An 18,570-nucleotide genomic window follows, 5' to 3' on the forward strand; every position below is an offset into this window, starting at 1 on the left:
ATAAAAAGCTTATGCTGTAAAGCTTATTCAACAGCCTGACACGAAAACCGAAAAAAACAAAACAAAACAAAACAAAACAAAAAACACAAGTGGGAAAATAGGAAAGTATTCCCAAACCAAATGCAGGCGCACCAACGTCTCGGGGCTGTCTGGGGGTGATTAGAAGATTTCCGGACCTTCAAATGACTCCCAAATGAAGAAGTCGGAGATGCTCGTCGTAAAATTTAAAACGGAATAGGCTACATTACCAGCTGATGTTAGGGAAAGGACCCCGGGTCAGTATATCGGACTTAGGTGAGCGGCAGAAAACGAGCCTAAAAACGGAAATGATAACATTTTTTAATATTATTGTTATCTCTTTGGGGGCACCCTTAAAGATACTTTTGACAGCCGAGGGCCTCATCAACTATCAAATAGTGCGCGACGATCCAATAAATCAGATTGCAGTATTTTCGTCAGGTTAGAATTCAATCACTAGGTTAAAACTGCCATGATCCTTGCAAGCGTCCTCTAAAACACTGAAATATTCCTCCCCGTTTTTGATGAGCAATGGTCAACTTGGTTGAGCCTTTTATCTACTCGATGACAAATTTGAAAACGTGCATATGTTAGCAAATCAGTTTCACCTAACTCTCCTTTTGTATCTTCTTCTAGTAGCCTCACTACGAAAGCCTGGCGTTTTCTACAAAAGGTGTTTTTGGTATCGCACCTGACTCTCTTCATTGATGCGCATAGCGACGTAATTTGCCAAAACTTCAAATTTGTTATTGACGAAAATGTCGTCTATGACCACATCCTTGAGTATCACGTGTTTAGAAGGTTGACAGTCCACAGCGCCGCCCAATGCCACATGATGTGTAAAGATGATTGTTTTTGTACTTCGATGAACTTTTTTCCTGTCTCGAAAGAAAACAGTTGTGAACTAAACGATGTTAATAAAGAAATGGAGCCAACGGCGCTGAAATGGAAACAAGGAGTTAATTATTATGACTTGGCGAGGAGTTACACTGTGAAGGCAAGCTGTAATTGTTTATTAATTCGTCAGTTAGTCCGAAAGCCTGCTTTAATTTTCTCGATTGTTTCCTTCTTTCGCTTGTTTGTGCGCCTTCGTTTGTTCATTCGTTTTTTTTTTTTTCATCTTTGTTCGCTCGTTCGCTCGTTCGCTCGTTCGCTCGTTCGCTCGTTCGCTCGTTCGCTCGTTCGCTCGTTCGCTCGTTCGCTCGTTCGCTCGTTCGCTCGTTCGCTCGTTCGCTCGTTCGCTCGTTCGCTCGTTCGCTCGTTCGCTCGTTCGCTCGTTCGCTCGTTCGCTCGTTCGCTCGTTCGCTCGTTCGCTCGTTCGCTCGTTCGCTCGTTCGCTCGTTCGCTCGTTCGCTCTTTCGCTCTTTCGCTCGTTCGCTCGTTCGTTCGTTCGTTCGCTTGTTCACTCCTTCGTTCCCTAGTTTTCCCAGTCTTTTTTTTTTTTTTCTTTTTTTTTTTTTTCATTCTTATCTCGGCATTTGTTCCTTGGCCCGTCAGGGATAACGACGCATTATGTGCAGAGAAAATTGCAGAGCACATATTCGACCTGTTTGTAAGATCCAAGTGTAACATTTTTTCTATTATTCGTTCTTGCGTAATTTGTTTTTCCTTTGCGTACGCAAATTAGTTTATACTTCTTTTCGTCCTTTTGTTTGGTCTTTTTTTTGCGTCAATTTAGGTGTTTATTCCTTTCTGTCAGTTTTCGCGCCCTCGTTAGCGTTTCTTTGCTGTTTCATCTTCATTAGCGCCTTTCTAAGTTTCTATAGTTTTATTTTCCGCATGTTCTAGCGTATTTTCCATATCATAGCTTTGCAGTACAGTTTTGGGGCAGTTCATTTTGGTCCGCGCTTAGCGCAGTTCTATTTAGCTTTCGTGCTAGTCTCTTCGCGTCATTCGCAGTCCGTTTCACGACAGTTTTCTCTGGCCGAAACAATGTAAGTGTAATTCACAGTCCTCGTTTTGCAGTTTTGTTATTTCTTTATTCGAATTTAGCTTAGTCGCAACTTGTAACTTTTGCTCTTTTACTGTTTTAGTTTCAACCCACGCTGTTTGTATCCACGCTATTTGCATCTACGCCGCTCGTATGCACACTCTTTGTACCACGCCGTTTTGATTTGTGGAGTTGTTTATTAAAGGCCAAGAGAGTTTTTTACGCTTATTGCAGTTTCACTGTTATTGCACGGAATGGGAAAAATATTTCGTAATGGGGTTAATACTCGTGTTTACTCTGACGCGGGGCTCGGTCTGGAGAGAGATCTTGTTGTCTTTCTTTTCCACTTCAGTTGCTTGCGGTATAGTTAAATCCTCTCAACTTGCGGCTTGACATTTCCCGAACCGCATGACGAGTTTGGTCAACTTCTGTTTCCGTCACTGATACGTTACGGTCCATTGAACGAATCAGTGAAGGCGCGGTGGCGCTCGTCTCCGGAGCGAGCGGTCCAGGCTAGAGCCCTGACCGGGGACATTGTGTTGTGTTCTTGGGCAAGACACTTTACTGTCACAGTGCCTCTTTCCACCCAGGTGTGTAAATGGGTACCGGCGAATTTAATGCTGGGGGTAACCCTGCGATGGACAAGCATCCCATCCAGGGGGGAGTAGAAATACTCCTAGTCGCTTCATCCTACGGAAACCGGGATAAGCTCCGGCCTGATGGGCCACTTGGCTCGTATACAGAGTTAACCCACTACTGAACGAATCACGTGGTAATTTCTTTGTTTGTTTGTTTGTTTGTTTTTACTCTCAGCACTTCGTGCCTCCACCGGAGACAACAATTTTCGGCAAATTCTCCAAGCTCAAATTTTTTGGTTAGAATGTCAACACAAGATCAACGAAACACGATCGCGTGAGGCTTAGCTTATTAACCGTATCAACAACATCGACGTCGCGCAGTAATTACAGGGCGAATTTAGCTGAACATATGGTAGAATAGGACTCCTCTGTTTCCTGTAAATTTAATGGTGAATATTTAAGACAATAGAGGATCGCGATTGATTGTCCCTAGCCTTCATGGGCTGAAACTTGCCCTTGGAAATTTCATGCCCTAACTTCGCTCTCGGAATAATATTCTAAAACATAAAATTTCCCTGAAAAACTATCAGCCCATGGGTCCTCGACAGAAACACTCTATTGTTGCAAAAGCAGCCTCGAAGTTGCAATCTAACAGTATCGATAAACATAAACAATACTTCATGTTCTGTATGTTAGGGTGGAGGGAAATACATCCTAGAAAAACATGGCTGTACGAACAGATGCTGCCGCGACAATCCTTGTGCCAACGGAGGGGTATGTCAGGAGAGTTGTGACCCTCACAGCACAAGGTTTAACTGTACCTGCCCCGACACGCACACAGGCCGGCGATGTGACAAGACTAACCGTGAACATCTAACAACCTGTAAAGATATTGCTAAGAACGGAGCTTCGAAATCAGGAAAGTACCTCATCTTTGATTCTGCGAACCAAGCGTTTTCTGTTTTCTGCGACATGGAGTCAGAATCGGGATTTCATTGGGCATTAATACAATCATTTTCCCTGGCCAATAAAGCTCCGTTCAAAGACAAAACGTTTGGCGCTGATTTCCCTGTAAATCACGAAGACAATGATGTGAGCTGGAGCTCGTATCGCCTGTCCTTACCACAGATGCGGTCCATTGCTAATCACTCAACACACTTCCGAGCAACCTGTAACTTTCCAACAGAGGGTCTGCAATATACCGACTATGCACGCGCCAAGCTGGAAGGTCACGACATATTTGGCAGCTGGAATTTTACTTGTCGGATGTATGAATACATAAACATCCGGGGAAATGACTGCTTTAACTGCACCGCTCTGACTAAACAGTTAGATCGGCAAGCTTGGACTATAAACGGTTACAAAAGCAGATCGTTTAACTGCCAATTTGATGGAGCTCCAGGTGGAAAAAGTAGTGCACACAATTTCGGGAGGTATGTCAATAGAAATAAAGATCATCGCTGTTCTTCTTCGCCTAACTCGACAACGCAGTACTGGTTTGGAGTTAAGCGTCACTTGTAAAGGACTTTCACCTGTGAGCGATTATAATGACTCATCGGTATTACTCGTTACTACAATTTTGACAGTAACAACACATATAAAGAAGTGATATATATATTCAAATATATGATCTTTCAATTCATATATTCACTTGTAATAACACGTATCATAAGCTACCACAGGAGCCATAGTTCCTGGCTACCACCATCTCTTGTGAGCGACTGCACTGAGTTTAAGAGCTAAACGTTAGAAATTTTCTATTCAGTTGAACGCAGATTCGCCGGTAAGTATATTTTCACTTGTCTGGGGCACTCGCTTTTAGAACGAGTAAAGTGTATGCCTGTGCTGTTTGATTTGCTTCCCCGAGCGTTTCGCTTAAAACGAATCACTTGTCTGCAGACGACTGTAGAACGAAACAAGAGGCTCCAAGTAGCCTATACTCGTGCGCAGGAGGTCACAAGTCATATAAAATAGATACGCAATGCGTACATAGTCAGACAAGCAATTTGAAAACGTTTGCCATCTGACAACTAGAAATAATAGGAGAGAAATGCTAATTTGAAAAAAGTGCATCGATAGATCTAAGATATAGATCATTAAGATGCAGGAGAGAAGATGAGTGCTGTAACGCAATATGCCATCTCTATTACAACGATATCGTGAGGCGAATAACAAAGGAAGCCGAGTCCAAAAATTAAAGATAGAGAAATAACAAACGATCAGAATTGCGAATTGGATGAAATATCTTTTTTCATAGCAATTCTGAACTAAATCTCCTTAGGCATTTTTTGTTCAAGTGTTAGACTTGTTTATGTTGGTTGTTAGGAATATATTCCAGTACTGGGCCATTGAAACAAATATCAACTTTGCCTTATTTTTATTATAATTGTAATTTAATTTTAAAGTATACTTGAAACTTGATTAAATAACAGTACTCCTCTGTAGGCATCTGGTGTTTTTGTAAGTTATATCATGCAATGCCATATTTCCGAGAATTAAAATATTACTATATATATATATATATACATACATACATATATATTTATGAAAATGGTGTTAAAGACTGAATCAGGTGTTTTTTGATTTTTTGGTTTTTTTCATTTCTTTGTTTTTTTTTTCTGCTTTCGCTATGACAGCAGCTTGTAAATCTTACCTAGCATGGAATGTACAAACTCCCTGCCGCATGTTTCATTTATTTAGGTATTTTTTTCATTATTTATCGATCCCATCCCCCCCCCCCCCCTTTTTCAATTTGCGTTAAGTTTAGCCCAGGCTACACTCGTCTGAATTCAGTTCGCGCGGTGACTCTGACAAGGAGCGACCGATTAGCGTTCTGTGTTTGCTGTCTAAAGGAAGTCTGCCCGAGGACATCATTAAGTCCAATGAAGGCCCAAGTCTAACGATTTGCTTGTAAGCGTCGTCCATTATCGTACGCGAGGCGGGCTTGAGGAGATGTGTAAACTGTACGGGTCACATTTAGTCCGGTAACAGTAGGCCGTTTGCCCTGTGGCGATAATGTTGTGCTTGCTTTAGACAGCAAAACTCTTTAGCCACATCGATTTAGGGCTTAGACGTGCAATGGACTAGACATTTCTAGCCGCTGTTGGCGTCATTTGCTCTGAACTTTGATGTAGCTAAAGACTTGAAAAAAATCTGTTGAAATCTGGATGTGCCATTCCGCGCTCGACAAAATTGAAGTACATCCGGGACATTGCTATTTGCCAGCAAAACATGGCCACGAGGAGAGAGAAGAGCATGAGTTCAAGCGCTGATCGTGAGTAGAATTTCCTTGTTTTATCAATTTTAGGCGTTCTGGGCTTAGCTAAGTATCAGAACTGTCTGTGATTCGCTAGCGCGGAAGAAATTTATTTGCGTGGCTTCCGGGCGATAATTGACGTAACGACAACATGTTGAGTGTTCGCTTACTGCTAACTATGGCCTAGTTTGTCTGAATTTCAATCGATTCTCGATGTAGGAAGCTCTTGTTCAGTCCATTTAGGACGATGCAGGCCTTTAGAAAGCAATAGATTGGCTCTCCGCCGCGGCTTTGATATCTGTACGTTCGCGTTGATTTAGACTCCAATTTCATGTTAAAAGCACTCTTAATTAAATTGTACAATTCATGATTCAACGAAAAGACGGTGAATTTAGTCTTCCTGGCCTCAAAAGGCATACAGGAGAGTTATTTGCTGCTATTTGAGCTACGATAAGCCTCGTGGAAAGCTAGCTCTGGGACAGAATTGTAGCAAGATTATCAGTGACAAGTCAAATTCTATGGCTACGTTTTTGCGAATCCGGTCAGATATTGAGATGAAATGTCACGTAGCGGCTACGTTTTGGGTGAAATATAGAGGTAAATAACCGATTCCACTGCTTACCATGCTCTTGTTAGCGTGACTGGCTAATTTAACCCACAGTAAAGACATAGTGAGGTCATTTAGGTGAAATCGCAGAGGTTAAGCCTGTCTAAATTAGTGCCGCGGCTAACCAAATGATCAATTTAAGCTCTAATTTAGTTTTGTTTGGCTCGTTCGACTCATTTGCAGCGACTTTAAAGGCTTGTATAGGCATGGTATGGACTCTATTAAGAGTACACGAGGTAGATAGCACCCTCGGTGCGACATGGCCATATTTATGTACATTTTCTAACCGTTTTTTCAAAAACATGCCCGCTATTTTGGTGCAAAGTCTTTAACACGGTTTTCATAAATTCAGACATATATATATATACTTCTTGAACTTGAACAGAATAAATTTATAGAGCGCTCGACTCTGAGAGGAGCAGTGTAGATAACAAACAATGGTAGCAAGACTTCAATTCATATTCACAAAGAACTAATATAATGCGTAAACTTATCGAGTTTAGCAGGCCCTTGGGTCCAAAGATCAAAAATGTCATCCCTATACCTCCACCACAGGTTGGGTTTAATTTGGCTTTCTTATCAATAATTCCCATGGCTAGATCAGCATAACTGCATGCGTTTTTGGGACCCATAGCCGTACCATGAATCTGAAGAAAGTTTACGAAAGTTTAGGAAATACAAGCACCTTATTTATGATTCACCATCTCTTAAAAAAGATTTTTCCGGTAGGGTCCATCATTCCTGCTTTTCGTAGAACTAAAAACATCAAAGAAATCTTGAGCAGTAAGCCTCGTGAGCAACATCGCACGCCCGATAATCAGCGGGGTTGCTTTAAATGCACAGCCAAATGTGATCTATGTCGCAATTATTTAAAGGAATCTAATTGCTTTACTAGCACTAGTACTAGCAGGACGTATCCTATTACGCAGATTCTTAATTGTAAATCTAAAAATGTCATCTACTTGGTTACGTGCAAGAAATGCAATGTGCAATATGTTGGTTCCACAAGTAACGAATTTAAAATTCGTTTCCGCAACCACAAGTCCTCTATGATCACCCAAAAACGTACTTGTGAAGTTGCTATTCATTTTAACAAAGAGCCTCGTGCTCTGGCAGATTTTGAATTTTGTGTAATCTTAGTGTCAATAATAATAGTCTTGATGACCGTTTGCTCACAAGAGAGACCTTTTGGTGTGCTCAATTATGCACCCTCACACCTCATGGACTCAACAAAAGGTGCGAGTTTAATTCCAGGAATAGGATTCAATACAATTAACACCATCTTGCTGCTGTATTTTGTTTGATATTATTTGCTTTTTAGCGGGCGTTTTGCTATTTTTATTATTACGTAATTCTTATGCAATCTTATGTGAAAAATTTTTTTTATTTCTTTGTTCTCTTTGTAAGTTATTGTTTTGTAACTTATTTAAGGCTTTTTCACTTTTTGTAAATTTTATTCCGAGTATTGATATTCTTAGTGTTGAAGAAGCCCGAATGGGCGAAACGTCCACTTGAATTAAAGACCTCCTACGCGAAAAGTTCGCATCTTCTTCTGTTTATTCAACATATATATATAACTGCAGACAGTACTGTTTCGGCCTTCTGTATATATATAGATATATATAGATTCTATTTCCTTGTGGTGAATGGATTTCAAAAAGCGCTCAACTCTTAGAGGAGCATAGTATATATATATATATATCCTTACACATGTTGCTAAAAATGTAATACAAGGTGTACTAGACTAACCAAGAAGCAGAAAAAGTAAAAGGAAACTGAAAAAAAAAAACAACTTAAACACACAAGTGTTTTATTACCTGACATTGTTCGTCACATTCTTCTTGACTCGATCCCGATAGGAAATCGAGCAATTTCAGTTTTTAATGGACACAAACCTTGTACCAGCATAAGTGTAGGTATATTACAGTCCCTTTTGCATTTTCTAAAAGCTAACGATATAAACAGTTGTCTGAAATAATACCAAAAACACTTTCTCATGGGAACTCGAGCAAGTAAGTTTCAAAGTTCAGAGAAATTGTCAGGTAAAACACAGGTAAAATTTCATCATCAATTTCATTCACCAGTACTTTCAAGTGTTTCATATATTACTTCAAAATTTATTTTCTACATTTGGTGTTGTCAGAAATGCTTTCTTTTGAGAGGATATTTAAAATAGTCGCGCAGAAGTTTCCAATACAATGTAAATAATCTCGGTAAAATGTTTTAGTCCACTTGTTACTCGAACTTTTGGTGGATTCCTTCTTAACACCTAAGCTAGTATATAGCTATAACTGAACTGAACGACTTTAATAATTTGATAATGGCGACAAGATAACACCGGAACATCAAGTTATGGCATTTATTTTTCTTTTAAAATGATTTCTTTGTAACCGAGTATCTTTTGGGATTTGAAGGACAAAAGAAACTTCAAAATTTTGTCCCGAAATCCTCGGCGACATGCTTGAATATCGATATATCGAACGTGGCCTATTACCTGCCCGTTTTGTTGAACACGTCCATTTTCACGAACAGGAAGCACTTTTTGACCAAAAGATTAAGTATACAGAGCACGTTCTTAGTAAATGTTTCTTCGTAATATGTCCTTGTATCTCCAAAAAAACATAATAAATTTGAGACTTGTCATATTGTCAGATAGCAATCGACATAAACAAGGGCTTACCTCTCCAGAAACACTTTCTTGCTGTTCATGCATGCTCACATGCCAGTTCAGAATCTTAACGAGCTAAAGTACTGATGGGTACTTTCACACCGTATCAAATTGGGGAAAAAGCACAACTTTTGCGAAAAAACGACACCTTGAAGAATCCAATATGGCGGATGGATCTCCAAAGAGCGTGGTAAATGTTTGCATGCATAAATTTGCATGCACAAATGTGACACCAAAACGGAGAAACGGAGCCCATTTCATAACTCATGCGCCATACAGGGCACGAGTAATAAACATTTCGCGCGTAGGTTTTTGTTTGGTTGCATGCATAGTTTAATTTTATCTGCACACGCGTTTCATTGTATGCGTAAAAAAAATTAACGCAATTAGTCGTTTGTCTATTTGTTAAGTTGTCTTCCTGGGTTCTGTACTCAACTTCATTAGTTTAATCCTAGAGCACAATCGCTCTTCTGCCTGGGCGGTATAAAGCCACTTCAACGACTTCAATATTCACCTCAGTTTACGTCTTCATGAAAATCTTCACCAAGGAAAGCCCTGTCATGAAACTCAATCTCGTTTACACCAAGAGAATCAATATCCCCGTCCATCTCTGGACTCTTAATGGGATTTGGCAATGAAGATTTTTCATTCTTGTTCGAATCTTCTGTGGGTTTCTCTTCTCCTAGGCTAATATCATCACTTTCATCCTTCAACAGCTCCTTTCTTTCCTTGTCAAGCAGTTCGTCATCTGCAGACTCCTCATTAAAATTGTTGAAGGAAGACACATTATAATAATCTCTGGATTCTTCTAAAACGCTGAAACCCAAATACGGATTGTCTTTCTGCATCATCTCCAGTCTCTCTCGAATTTGGGTGAAGCTTGGTCTGTCGTCTGGGTTTTCCATCGAGCAATCCCCCATCATGCTAAACCTAATACAATGTCAATGTCCATTTATTATTCTTTAGCGCAAACATTTTGTGTATCAGTAATTTAATGTGGATCCACGAGGCGATAGCCGAGTAAGTCCGCAGACTACTTTGACAATGTTATGGCGAAATTCATTGTCAATAACAGGACAAACGCGTGAAAAACTGACTTCAATTTGTCTTTATATACGATAACAAATTGTCAAATAGGCCACTTTCGATATATTAAAATTCAGCTTGATAGCGAGGCCTAGAGGACGCAGACAAAAGAAATGAATAAACGTGTCATTCAGTTCCCTTTGTTTGTGTCCTCTATAAGCCGCACTATCAAGCTGAATTTTAAGATATCGAACGCGGCCTATTGTCCGCTCTCGCTCGTAACCTAGTTCCCAGGCTCTCTCTCCTCTGCCTCCACTTGTCGTTGGGAGAAAGACCCTGGTTGCGGCTGGTCACGTGAACACCTGTAACACCAACTTTTCTACCGGGGTAGAGTCAACGACTAATTTTTGTCGATCTCAACTGAAGCGAAAGAAAGGCGATTGCTGGTCATCGCTGTATTAACGACACACGGGCAAATTATACAATTTTGAAATTCTCCAGTCCTGTTCTAAGCTTCACACAGCTCAGACGAAATATATTTATATATACCCAGCGAGTTGAAGTATCACTCTGATTTCAATTCCAGCCGCTCGATTTACTATTAAATTAAAGAAGTAAAACTGCTTCGCTGTTTCATGTTGCCTGAATTAACCTCTCAGCACATTGTTTGCTAAATAAAACGATATTTTGTTGACCATGCCCCTTGCAAAATCTAATTCTGCCAAGGAACCGTGTTTAAACATCTGCCTAAATATAAACTTCAGTTACAATCAAAATACCGCACAAGAAGAAAATAAACTACCTCCGAATTCAAAGATTCAGGAGACTGATCTACTGGTTTCACTCCGATTTGCTGCGTGACATTTTCAAGGCATCTGCTAACCGTCAAAAAGTTTGTGCTCTATTGGGCTGCCGAATTTCTATGTGAACGAAAGTCCTCTATATTTTGGAGACGACAGAAATAGTGCAGCATTTTTCATCGGAAAAATTCGACTTCAAACCCCGATAGAGCGGGTAGTTTATTTTTTTTAGCTACTGCTCGTGAATTTGAAACCCACAAAGTTTGTCAGAGCAACGAACAAAACACTCTGAAACCCCTCCCACCCAACAGATTTTTTTGCCATCCGGATTCTGGGTGGTCACGTGACCAGCCACAACCAGGGTCTTTCTCTCAACAAGTGGAGGCAGAGGAGAGAGAGATTTCTAGCTCGTTGACGCATCACGTAAATTATAAAGTCATGTGTCTGTCCGCTTATTGAAATTAGCCAATGGGCGCGCGCAAGAGAAAATGGCGCGCGAAAATTTCTGCAGTCATCGTAAAATATAGCTGAAAGATTACGCCAGGAATCGGTTGCGAATAAAATTTAGGAAGATTTTGATTCGGTCAGTTGCCAAAGATAGACTTGAAGGCGTCGAAGCGACAGAATGATAGTTTACATTTAAATTAAAACACGATAAAATACGTTGCGTTGAGGATCACATAGCAGATGAATGAATTCAAAATATTCTGATAAAATTACATCAGATAAAGGATGACAACTTTTTGAAAGGAAAGCCAAAGTAATTTCCCAATAGTTGTGTGGTTATTGTCAAGGGTATGTACCCTGAATGACAAGCATGTCGAACCACTTGTCAAAGGAAACAGCTCGGCTCTATACATTAAGAAAATCCAACTATTTACTTAAGTTTAGCATTTTATTAACATAAATTTGTTTCTTACGTACGCGTGCGAAACATGGAATTGCATCAGTTATTGCCATAAAAAGGTTTTACACAATTAGAAGAATCAGATGCACAGAATATGAAAAGATATATCTCTTTCTCGTTGTTACTTTTTAGCCGAGATATTAATTTTATTTTAACGTTCTTTTAAATCATTTAATTAGATATGTCAAAACTCTTTTTACTTTTAATTAAAAAAGACCAAAGCAAATTGTAATATAATTGTCTTACAGAGTCAAATTATTTTTCTGTTAGCAAAAATTACTTTTTTAAACTAAAAACCTTTTAGCACTAGGTTTGAGCAAACTTTGCGGTCGACTTTTTGTTAGATCTAATGCTAATCAAAATCCTTAGTGACGCATCAAGTTTTGTACATTTGCAAAATCAAAATGTTTTACCAGTAAAAGCGACGTATAGTGCAGGCTTTTAGTTGAGTCAACAATATGTTGCGGAATAAATGACCTACGCAAGTTAGGTTGAAGCATTGAAAAAAATATGACAGTCGCTTCACTTCTCGGCTTGTACAGTTGTACGTGTGTTGACGTTCACAGCAGACACACACAAAAAATCTGCATGAAAATACAGCGAAAAACAAGGGAAAGACGCGAAATTGCAGCGAAGACAATATGTGAGTCATCGTCGAAAATGGCCGCTCCCTGCGAGCAACTGTTTCATCATGTATCTAACCTACTTTTCCTTCAAACACTATAATAGTTTGAATATTACATAACTGTACAGTTTCCGCTTGATATTCCTTTGATCTTTGGCCTGAACAGATCCAAATAGCTTGCAAGCTTTGAACATTCTTTAGTTCATTTAAATAAGGCATGTAAATTTTTTCATTCACTTAAAACGTGAAAGGACCGACTCGAGGCACGAACTCACAGTCAGCGTGCCAATAAATGTAAATAAGACGCTTAAATGGCGTGGATTTAAGTGTTCCTTCCTTGTAGTCGCCATAAATCACCTTTTCCATTGCTCCTTTGTGTTGTCAGACAAGTGTTTCAAGCCTCTTAGCTTTGAACATTCGACGAGTATTAAAGAATTCCTGCTTCCCCTTCACACTCCCGAAGTTCGCTTAATACCGGGCTTGTGTTTTTCTTTTGTATTCGAAACAAGCCACGGCGCTGAATGGGTTCCTAATTCATCCAACACTGGAGCTGTAAACATTGTTAAATCCCGAACTCTTCGATGCCTTCTGTAAGCACAGCACAAAATAAAGAAAAACACCAAGATAACTGCAACACAAAACACCACCGACACCGCTGCCCAAACTTCTTGTCCGACAATTGGCGAAACTTTAGCGTCCGACATTTTTATTTCCGCGAAGCCTGTTACTTAATCCAAACGTCCTCTATGTTCCTCTGTATACTTCATGTCTGCTTCAGGAAAACTGTAAAATAATGAATGATGGATGTTTTAAGAACTTTCTCACGCAAAATCCAGTTATGTCGCAAACACCCTCGAATTCTCCTTATTTTCTGAACTAACAATTACAGCAAAATATCTTGTCGGTTGCTCTTTATGTTGGGTCAAATAACTTGCAAAAAGGGAACGTTTGCTGCTAAATCCCTTATGTTTTTATGCCCGCCTTCAAATAGAAGCGAGGATTTTCCTCCAGTCGTGATCACTTTGTTACCAGCATAATTTTCCTTTTCTTCAAACACAACAATGCTTTGCGAAGTACAACTAATTGAATTTTAAATAACTATTTGATTAGTTCAGAAGGGCGAACGAAAAGTGACATATGGTTTCCAAGGTGTTTTCAAATTATTTTGATATCAAAGAAATGGTTTTGTATATTCATTTACGATTATGTCGAAGCGATTTACCCGCAAAATGGCAAAAAGACAACACTCTATCAAATGTAAACCGCGTTCTGTCAGTTTTTATCATTTCAGCTTTCGCAGCCGCTTTAAAAATAGAAGTTTAGTTGGAGCTTAAATAAACAGAAGTGACATTCTTTTTCGATCGCTTTTGCACCCTCCCTCGCTCTGTTAATATAATCAACTGTTTTGACTATTTCATTTTGTTTAACTTTGCCAGAGGTTGTTTTTCTTGTTCAAATGAGAACCCCATGAATATCGAAAGAAAATGGCTGCTTTAGTTTCCTGAAAAAAAAAAAAGAAAAAAAAAAAAACGGTTCATGTCTGTGACGTTAATGAAGTCAGGTTCTTCAAAACAGGAAACCCTCCTCTCTAGTGTTATTTTTGAAAGGTTTCATTTAATTTGCATGCTTTTAGTAAAAGAATGAAAAAAAGCATGTATTTTTATTTGTAAAATGAATCCTGTATATGTTATTTTTACATTTGCCAGCTTTACTGTCTATCTTATACTAATTAATATTTCAAACTCCCCCAAATTTTAAAAGTTTCTTGGTTTGCAAATGGCTAAATCAAAGTTCCTTAGTTGATTTATAATCACAGTTCATGTCAATCCCGTTGTAATCAAGAGAAAATCACTCTAGAACTGAGCTCAAATCTAACAGCTAAATGCTCTAATAATTATATTTACTTCGTCGCAAACTTCAAATCTATTCCGGTGATCCCTATCAGGCTTCAAGAGACCAGACGGAAGCATCAGAGACGTATAAAACGTCCTGCTGTTAAGAACCCGCTGGCTTATTCACAAGCCGTATTACTCGCTGAGTCATCTGAACTTCCCTGGATGTATTTGCCAAACATTGCTAACTTGTGCTTTCAACTCAAAAGGAACGAAAAAAGGAATTATCACAAGTGGTTAAAAGCCTGCGTCAGAAATACGAGTTCCGTTTGATTGATAGTTCAAGTCAAATTGTCCAGGTGTGCATGTCAGTGAAAAGAAAAGAACTACAGTTTTATGATTTTGAAAATTTTTTTTTTTGCTTTTTTTGTTTTTGTTTTGTAAATACCACGCACGGGCTGTTGCAAGTAGCCTGTTCCCAGGGGCCAGCCGTGATCCTTTGGGTTTGAGGAATGATGAAGACCTCTCGGAGATATCTGAACGTGAGCTGAAATTTGTTACAGAGATTACTCTCTCAAAGCACTGTACCGATTTTGAACGCATGCACACAATCAAGCTAAAACTACGATTTTCTGGTTCCGGTTTTCTTTTTATTTCGTCCAGAGCTGACGTCACACGTTCGATCACCGCTGAACGAAATGCGCTGGCTTTGAGAACGAAATTATCCTAGAGCAACCCCATCCGATGCTTTTGGTCAGCAGCCAACCGTGGTCAGCTGTGGAACGCAAAAACTCGAGCCGCTTGTCGACCCGCTTTAGTTTCTCACTGAACTCAGTTGTAGAAGTTTGTGCACAAGTCGTCCAAGCGTAATATAAGAGTTTGTATGGAGATCAGGAGTTGACATTAAATTCGTTTAATGTATGGGTAATTTACCGAATAAAGACTCTTGAACAATCAATGGTTTGTAAGATCAAAAATTTCTTGAGGATTGTGGTTTGGAGCTTGAGACTAAGGTCTTTCATCTGAACCTTAACAATGTCAGCGGAATCCTGATCCTTGAAAGGTATGACCACCCGGGTCACGTGAGGAAGATTGTGGTCCTTCCTTTCAAGGATCTTCTTAGAGTTTTTTCAAAGTGTTGAAAAAAAATGCAGGAATAAATTTGACTGTTTAATTAATGAAATGCTGTACATCAGACAATTAAGACCACGCTTGAATGTTTAGACAGATTCGATCCGCGCAAAAGCCTTTGTCTAACTCAACCTCACTTATGGAAATCTACAGGTCTTTCCCTCTTTTGAACTCGCTATCATTTATTCATTAGTTGACAAAGGCGCCCGTCATGAGGTCGCCGAAACGTCGGGACATTGAATCGTTAGCTTTTACTTGCTTGTGTATTTCAAAGGTATTATTAATATAAATAGACATTGATGAAATATAGGGTTTTTTTTTTCTTGCTTTATTTCGTCAGGCGCAATGACTGAGACTATTTTTATCTTTCACATGTGGGGATACTGATGCCGTCATGGTTACGGACATGTACAATTTTTCTTTCCATGAGCAACATCAAAAGACTTTTTTAACAACGAATATAATATTTCTCGAGGACTGAAACGTGCTCTATCTTTGCCTTTTGTTAGAATGGTGGTTAAGGTGACCATTGTTTTTGGTACTTTTACAAATAAAAAAATGAGTTGTCTTTGAAAATAATATTTCGTGAGGACTGAAACGTGCTTTATCTTTGCCTTTCGTTAAAATGGAGGTTATATTAATTTCACTTTTTCTATTACAGTTCCGACCTCAGTTAAGGTGACCACTGCATGTGTTCAGTGCTTTCATAAATAAAAAAAAGAACTGAGATGTCTTAGAATTGGATGTTTCCTCGACATCCATATAAGTCATGCAACAAACTGAATATATTCCTTGAGATATAGCATGGCCGTTGACTTGTGAGAGATACCATCAGCACTCGAAGATAAAATTCGTATCCCCGCACGGCCATGCAATAACCTGCATTTTCTAATGGGCTCAAAAGGAGATTAAGGTATAGTGTACTTGTTTGAAAGCAAATGGGAACAAAGATTTTCACTACGAGTGATATTACATGTATTAAATTAAGGCTGTTAAGCAATATTATTTTTTCGGTGCTGTTTGTTTTCAAGTGTTTTTTTGCAAAATGACCTTAATTTTAGATTGATCAAAACCATTCTGAAGTAAACGGATTTGTAGTGGTGTTTGAAACCTGAACGAGATTATATGGCAACAAAAAAGCATCTCACTTGAGTCAAATTGAAAACCGAATCAAAGAACTGTAACCAGTGAAATGTTTTACCCCATTGCAATCTAATTAATAACTGCTCAAGGAGCTCGCGCAATAATGATAATGGTCACAGATATACATCCTGCTGTTTAGATATCCACCTATTATAAGATAACAGATGAAAATCAAGTTAACTGTACCTTTTTGGTTTTCTTTGCCGCTGTGTCAAGGCCAATCAGTGAAGGGAACGTTCGCGTAAACGTTATTGAGAGACTAGCTGATCCAATGAAGACAATAGAAACATCACGACAGCTGTCAAATAATTACTTTTCAAATCAAAATTAATAAACGTAAAAGTAGGCTTGATTTCCACCGATCTCTCGCGTCCGGTCTCCTTTCGCCAACAGCGACTGGTAATCGAGTCCAGGGCCCCGTTTCTCGAAAGCCCGGAATCTTTCGGGCCCGAGAAGTCATTTTTTAGTTAATCGGCATTTAACGACAGAGAGGTGTTTACGACTGAAACGTCTTCTATGAAGAGAACCTCTGTTCGTATTAAGAATAATGTGAGTAAAACAGCTCTGTAGTCAAAAGGTGTGAGATTTTGCTACGGCTGTTCGGTTGCGAAAACTTTTCGGGACCTTTGAGAAACAGGCCCCAGGGAAGACGTCAATAGACAATAATTATGTATACCCAACGCTGTTGAGAAAACTAGGGAAAAGACGCCAAAGATATATAATTGAATAAAGTGCATGTTAAATAGTAGAATAAAAGACTTACTCTGAAGGTTTCTGTGGAGACGTGACATGATCATCAGAATAGGCCCTTTGCACGATCCGGTCGCATGGTACAAAATCACACATGCTGGTGAGCAAGTTCCGCAGTGGGACTTCCAAAACAATGCCACTCGTACCAGTCCACCTGGACCTGCCTTTGTTTTGGAAGTCCCACTGCGGAACTTGCTAACCAGCATGTGTGATTTTGTACCATGTGACCGGATCGTGCAAAGGGCCTATTCAATTTTTTCAGTAAGATTTTAGCCTTACACTATTTGTAGCTGATCTGGCTAATTACATGTAAAAAAAGCCCGCCAAAATAAGCCATGAGAACTCTTGCCGTCCATGTAAGCAACTTAAGCAGTTAAGAAAATAAAGCCCGTGCAGTTCTTTATCAGCTGTGCTTTCAAGCCAACTGGGAGCTGGGCGTGGTATACCCGGTGAAGATATAATGTTTCATACATTCACTTAAATGGTCATCAGGATAAAACAAAAAAAAAAAACGTTGTACATGCAATTTCTTCATTCTACTTTTCAATGGACCTTTCCAGCGATACGGGGGCCTTTTTGAATCCTCAGTTGCTTCAAATAGCTATTACGGGTTGTTCGGGGGGGGGGGGGGGGCGTGGATTAGTATGTATTTGCACCCTAAGCATCCCATAATAGATATTGAAGAGTTTCGGGTTTACCCAATTGCAGTATTTTTGACGAATAAAAGAAAGGATCCGTCCTTACCTTGCCGTGTAGTCGACGATCCTAACACAATTAAACGCATGTACAGAATATATAATTCACTAGAAATAGGTCAACACGGTTACATTCTGTCTTACTTATACAGTCTGTTTACAGGTTTATGTTACATAGAATATCCACACGGTTTTAGGTTTTCCACGTGTATTCTTTGCCAACTGAACATAAGATTATCTCTTCACAACTTTTCATCGCTCGATTCTCTAGCACATGTTTTTTTGCTTACGTCGTATAACATCCACCAGGATGTCCAGTCCTTTGCCGCGCGAACGCCTGAAACTTAACATAAATTAATCCTCTAGGAAACTACGTAATTTCACTACTTAACATTTAACGTTCTCAAAATGGAAAGATTCATAAGTTTATGGTTCAATAGTATTAGTTCATCTTTATTTCAAGTTCAGTTCATGGTGTGCTAAATCAAAATAAATATCCTTCTCTAAAATAATAATAATAATGATCATAATAATAATAATAATAATAATAATAATAATGATAATAATAATGGTAACAACTTTCATGATTTAAAGATGGAAAGCA

At 39.1% G+C, this 18,570-nt stretch overlaps 1 protein-coding gene across 1 annotated transcript; it reads left to right on the forward strand.

The window, feature by feature from the left end:
* Positions 1-835: 835 nt before the first annotated feature.
* On the forward strand, positions 836-4,968 carry LOC110051835 (uncharacterized). Its single transcript, XM_020757911.2, has 2 exons — positions 836-1,015; positions 3,223-4,968. Exons 1-2 carry the CDS (start codon positions 851-853, stop codon positions 4,045-4,047), a joined length of 990 nt encoding a protein of 329 aa, XP_020613570.2. The 5' UTR covers positions 836-850; the 3' UTR covers positions 4,048-4,968.
* Positions 4,969-18,570: the final 13,602 nt, after the last annotated feature.

The sequence above is a fragment of the Orbicella faveolata genome, unplaced genomic scaffold (genome assembly GCF_042242905.1).
Source record: "Orbicella faveolata isolate gen_17 unplaced genomic scaffold, um_ofav_v1 contig_24, whole genome shotgun sequence".
Taxonomy (NCBI): Eukaryota; Metazoa; Cnidaria; class Anthozoa; order Scleractinia; family Merulinidae; genus Orbicella; species Orbicella faveolata.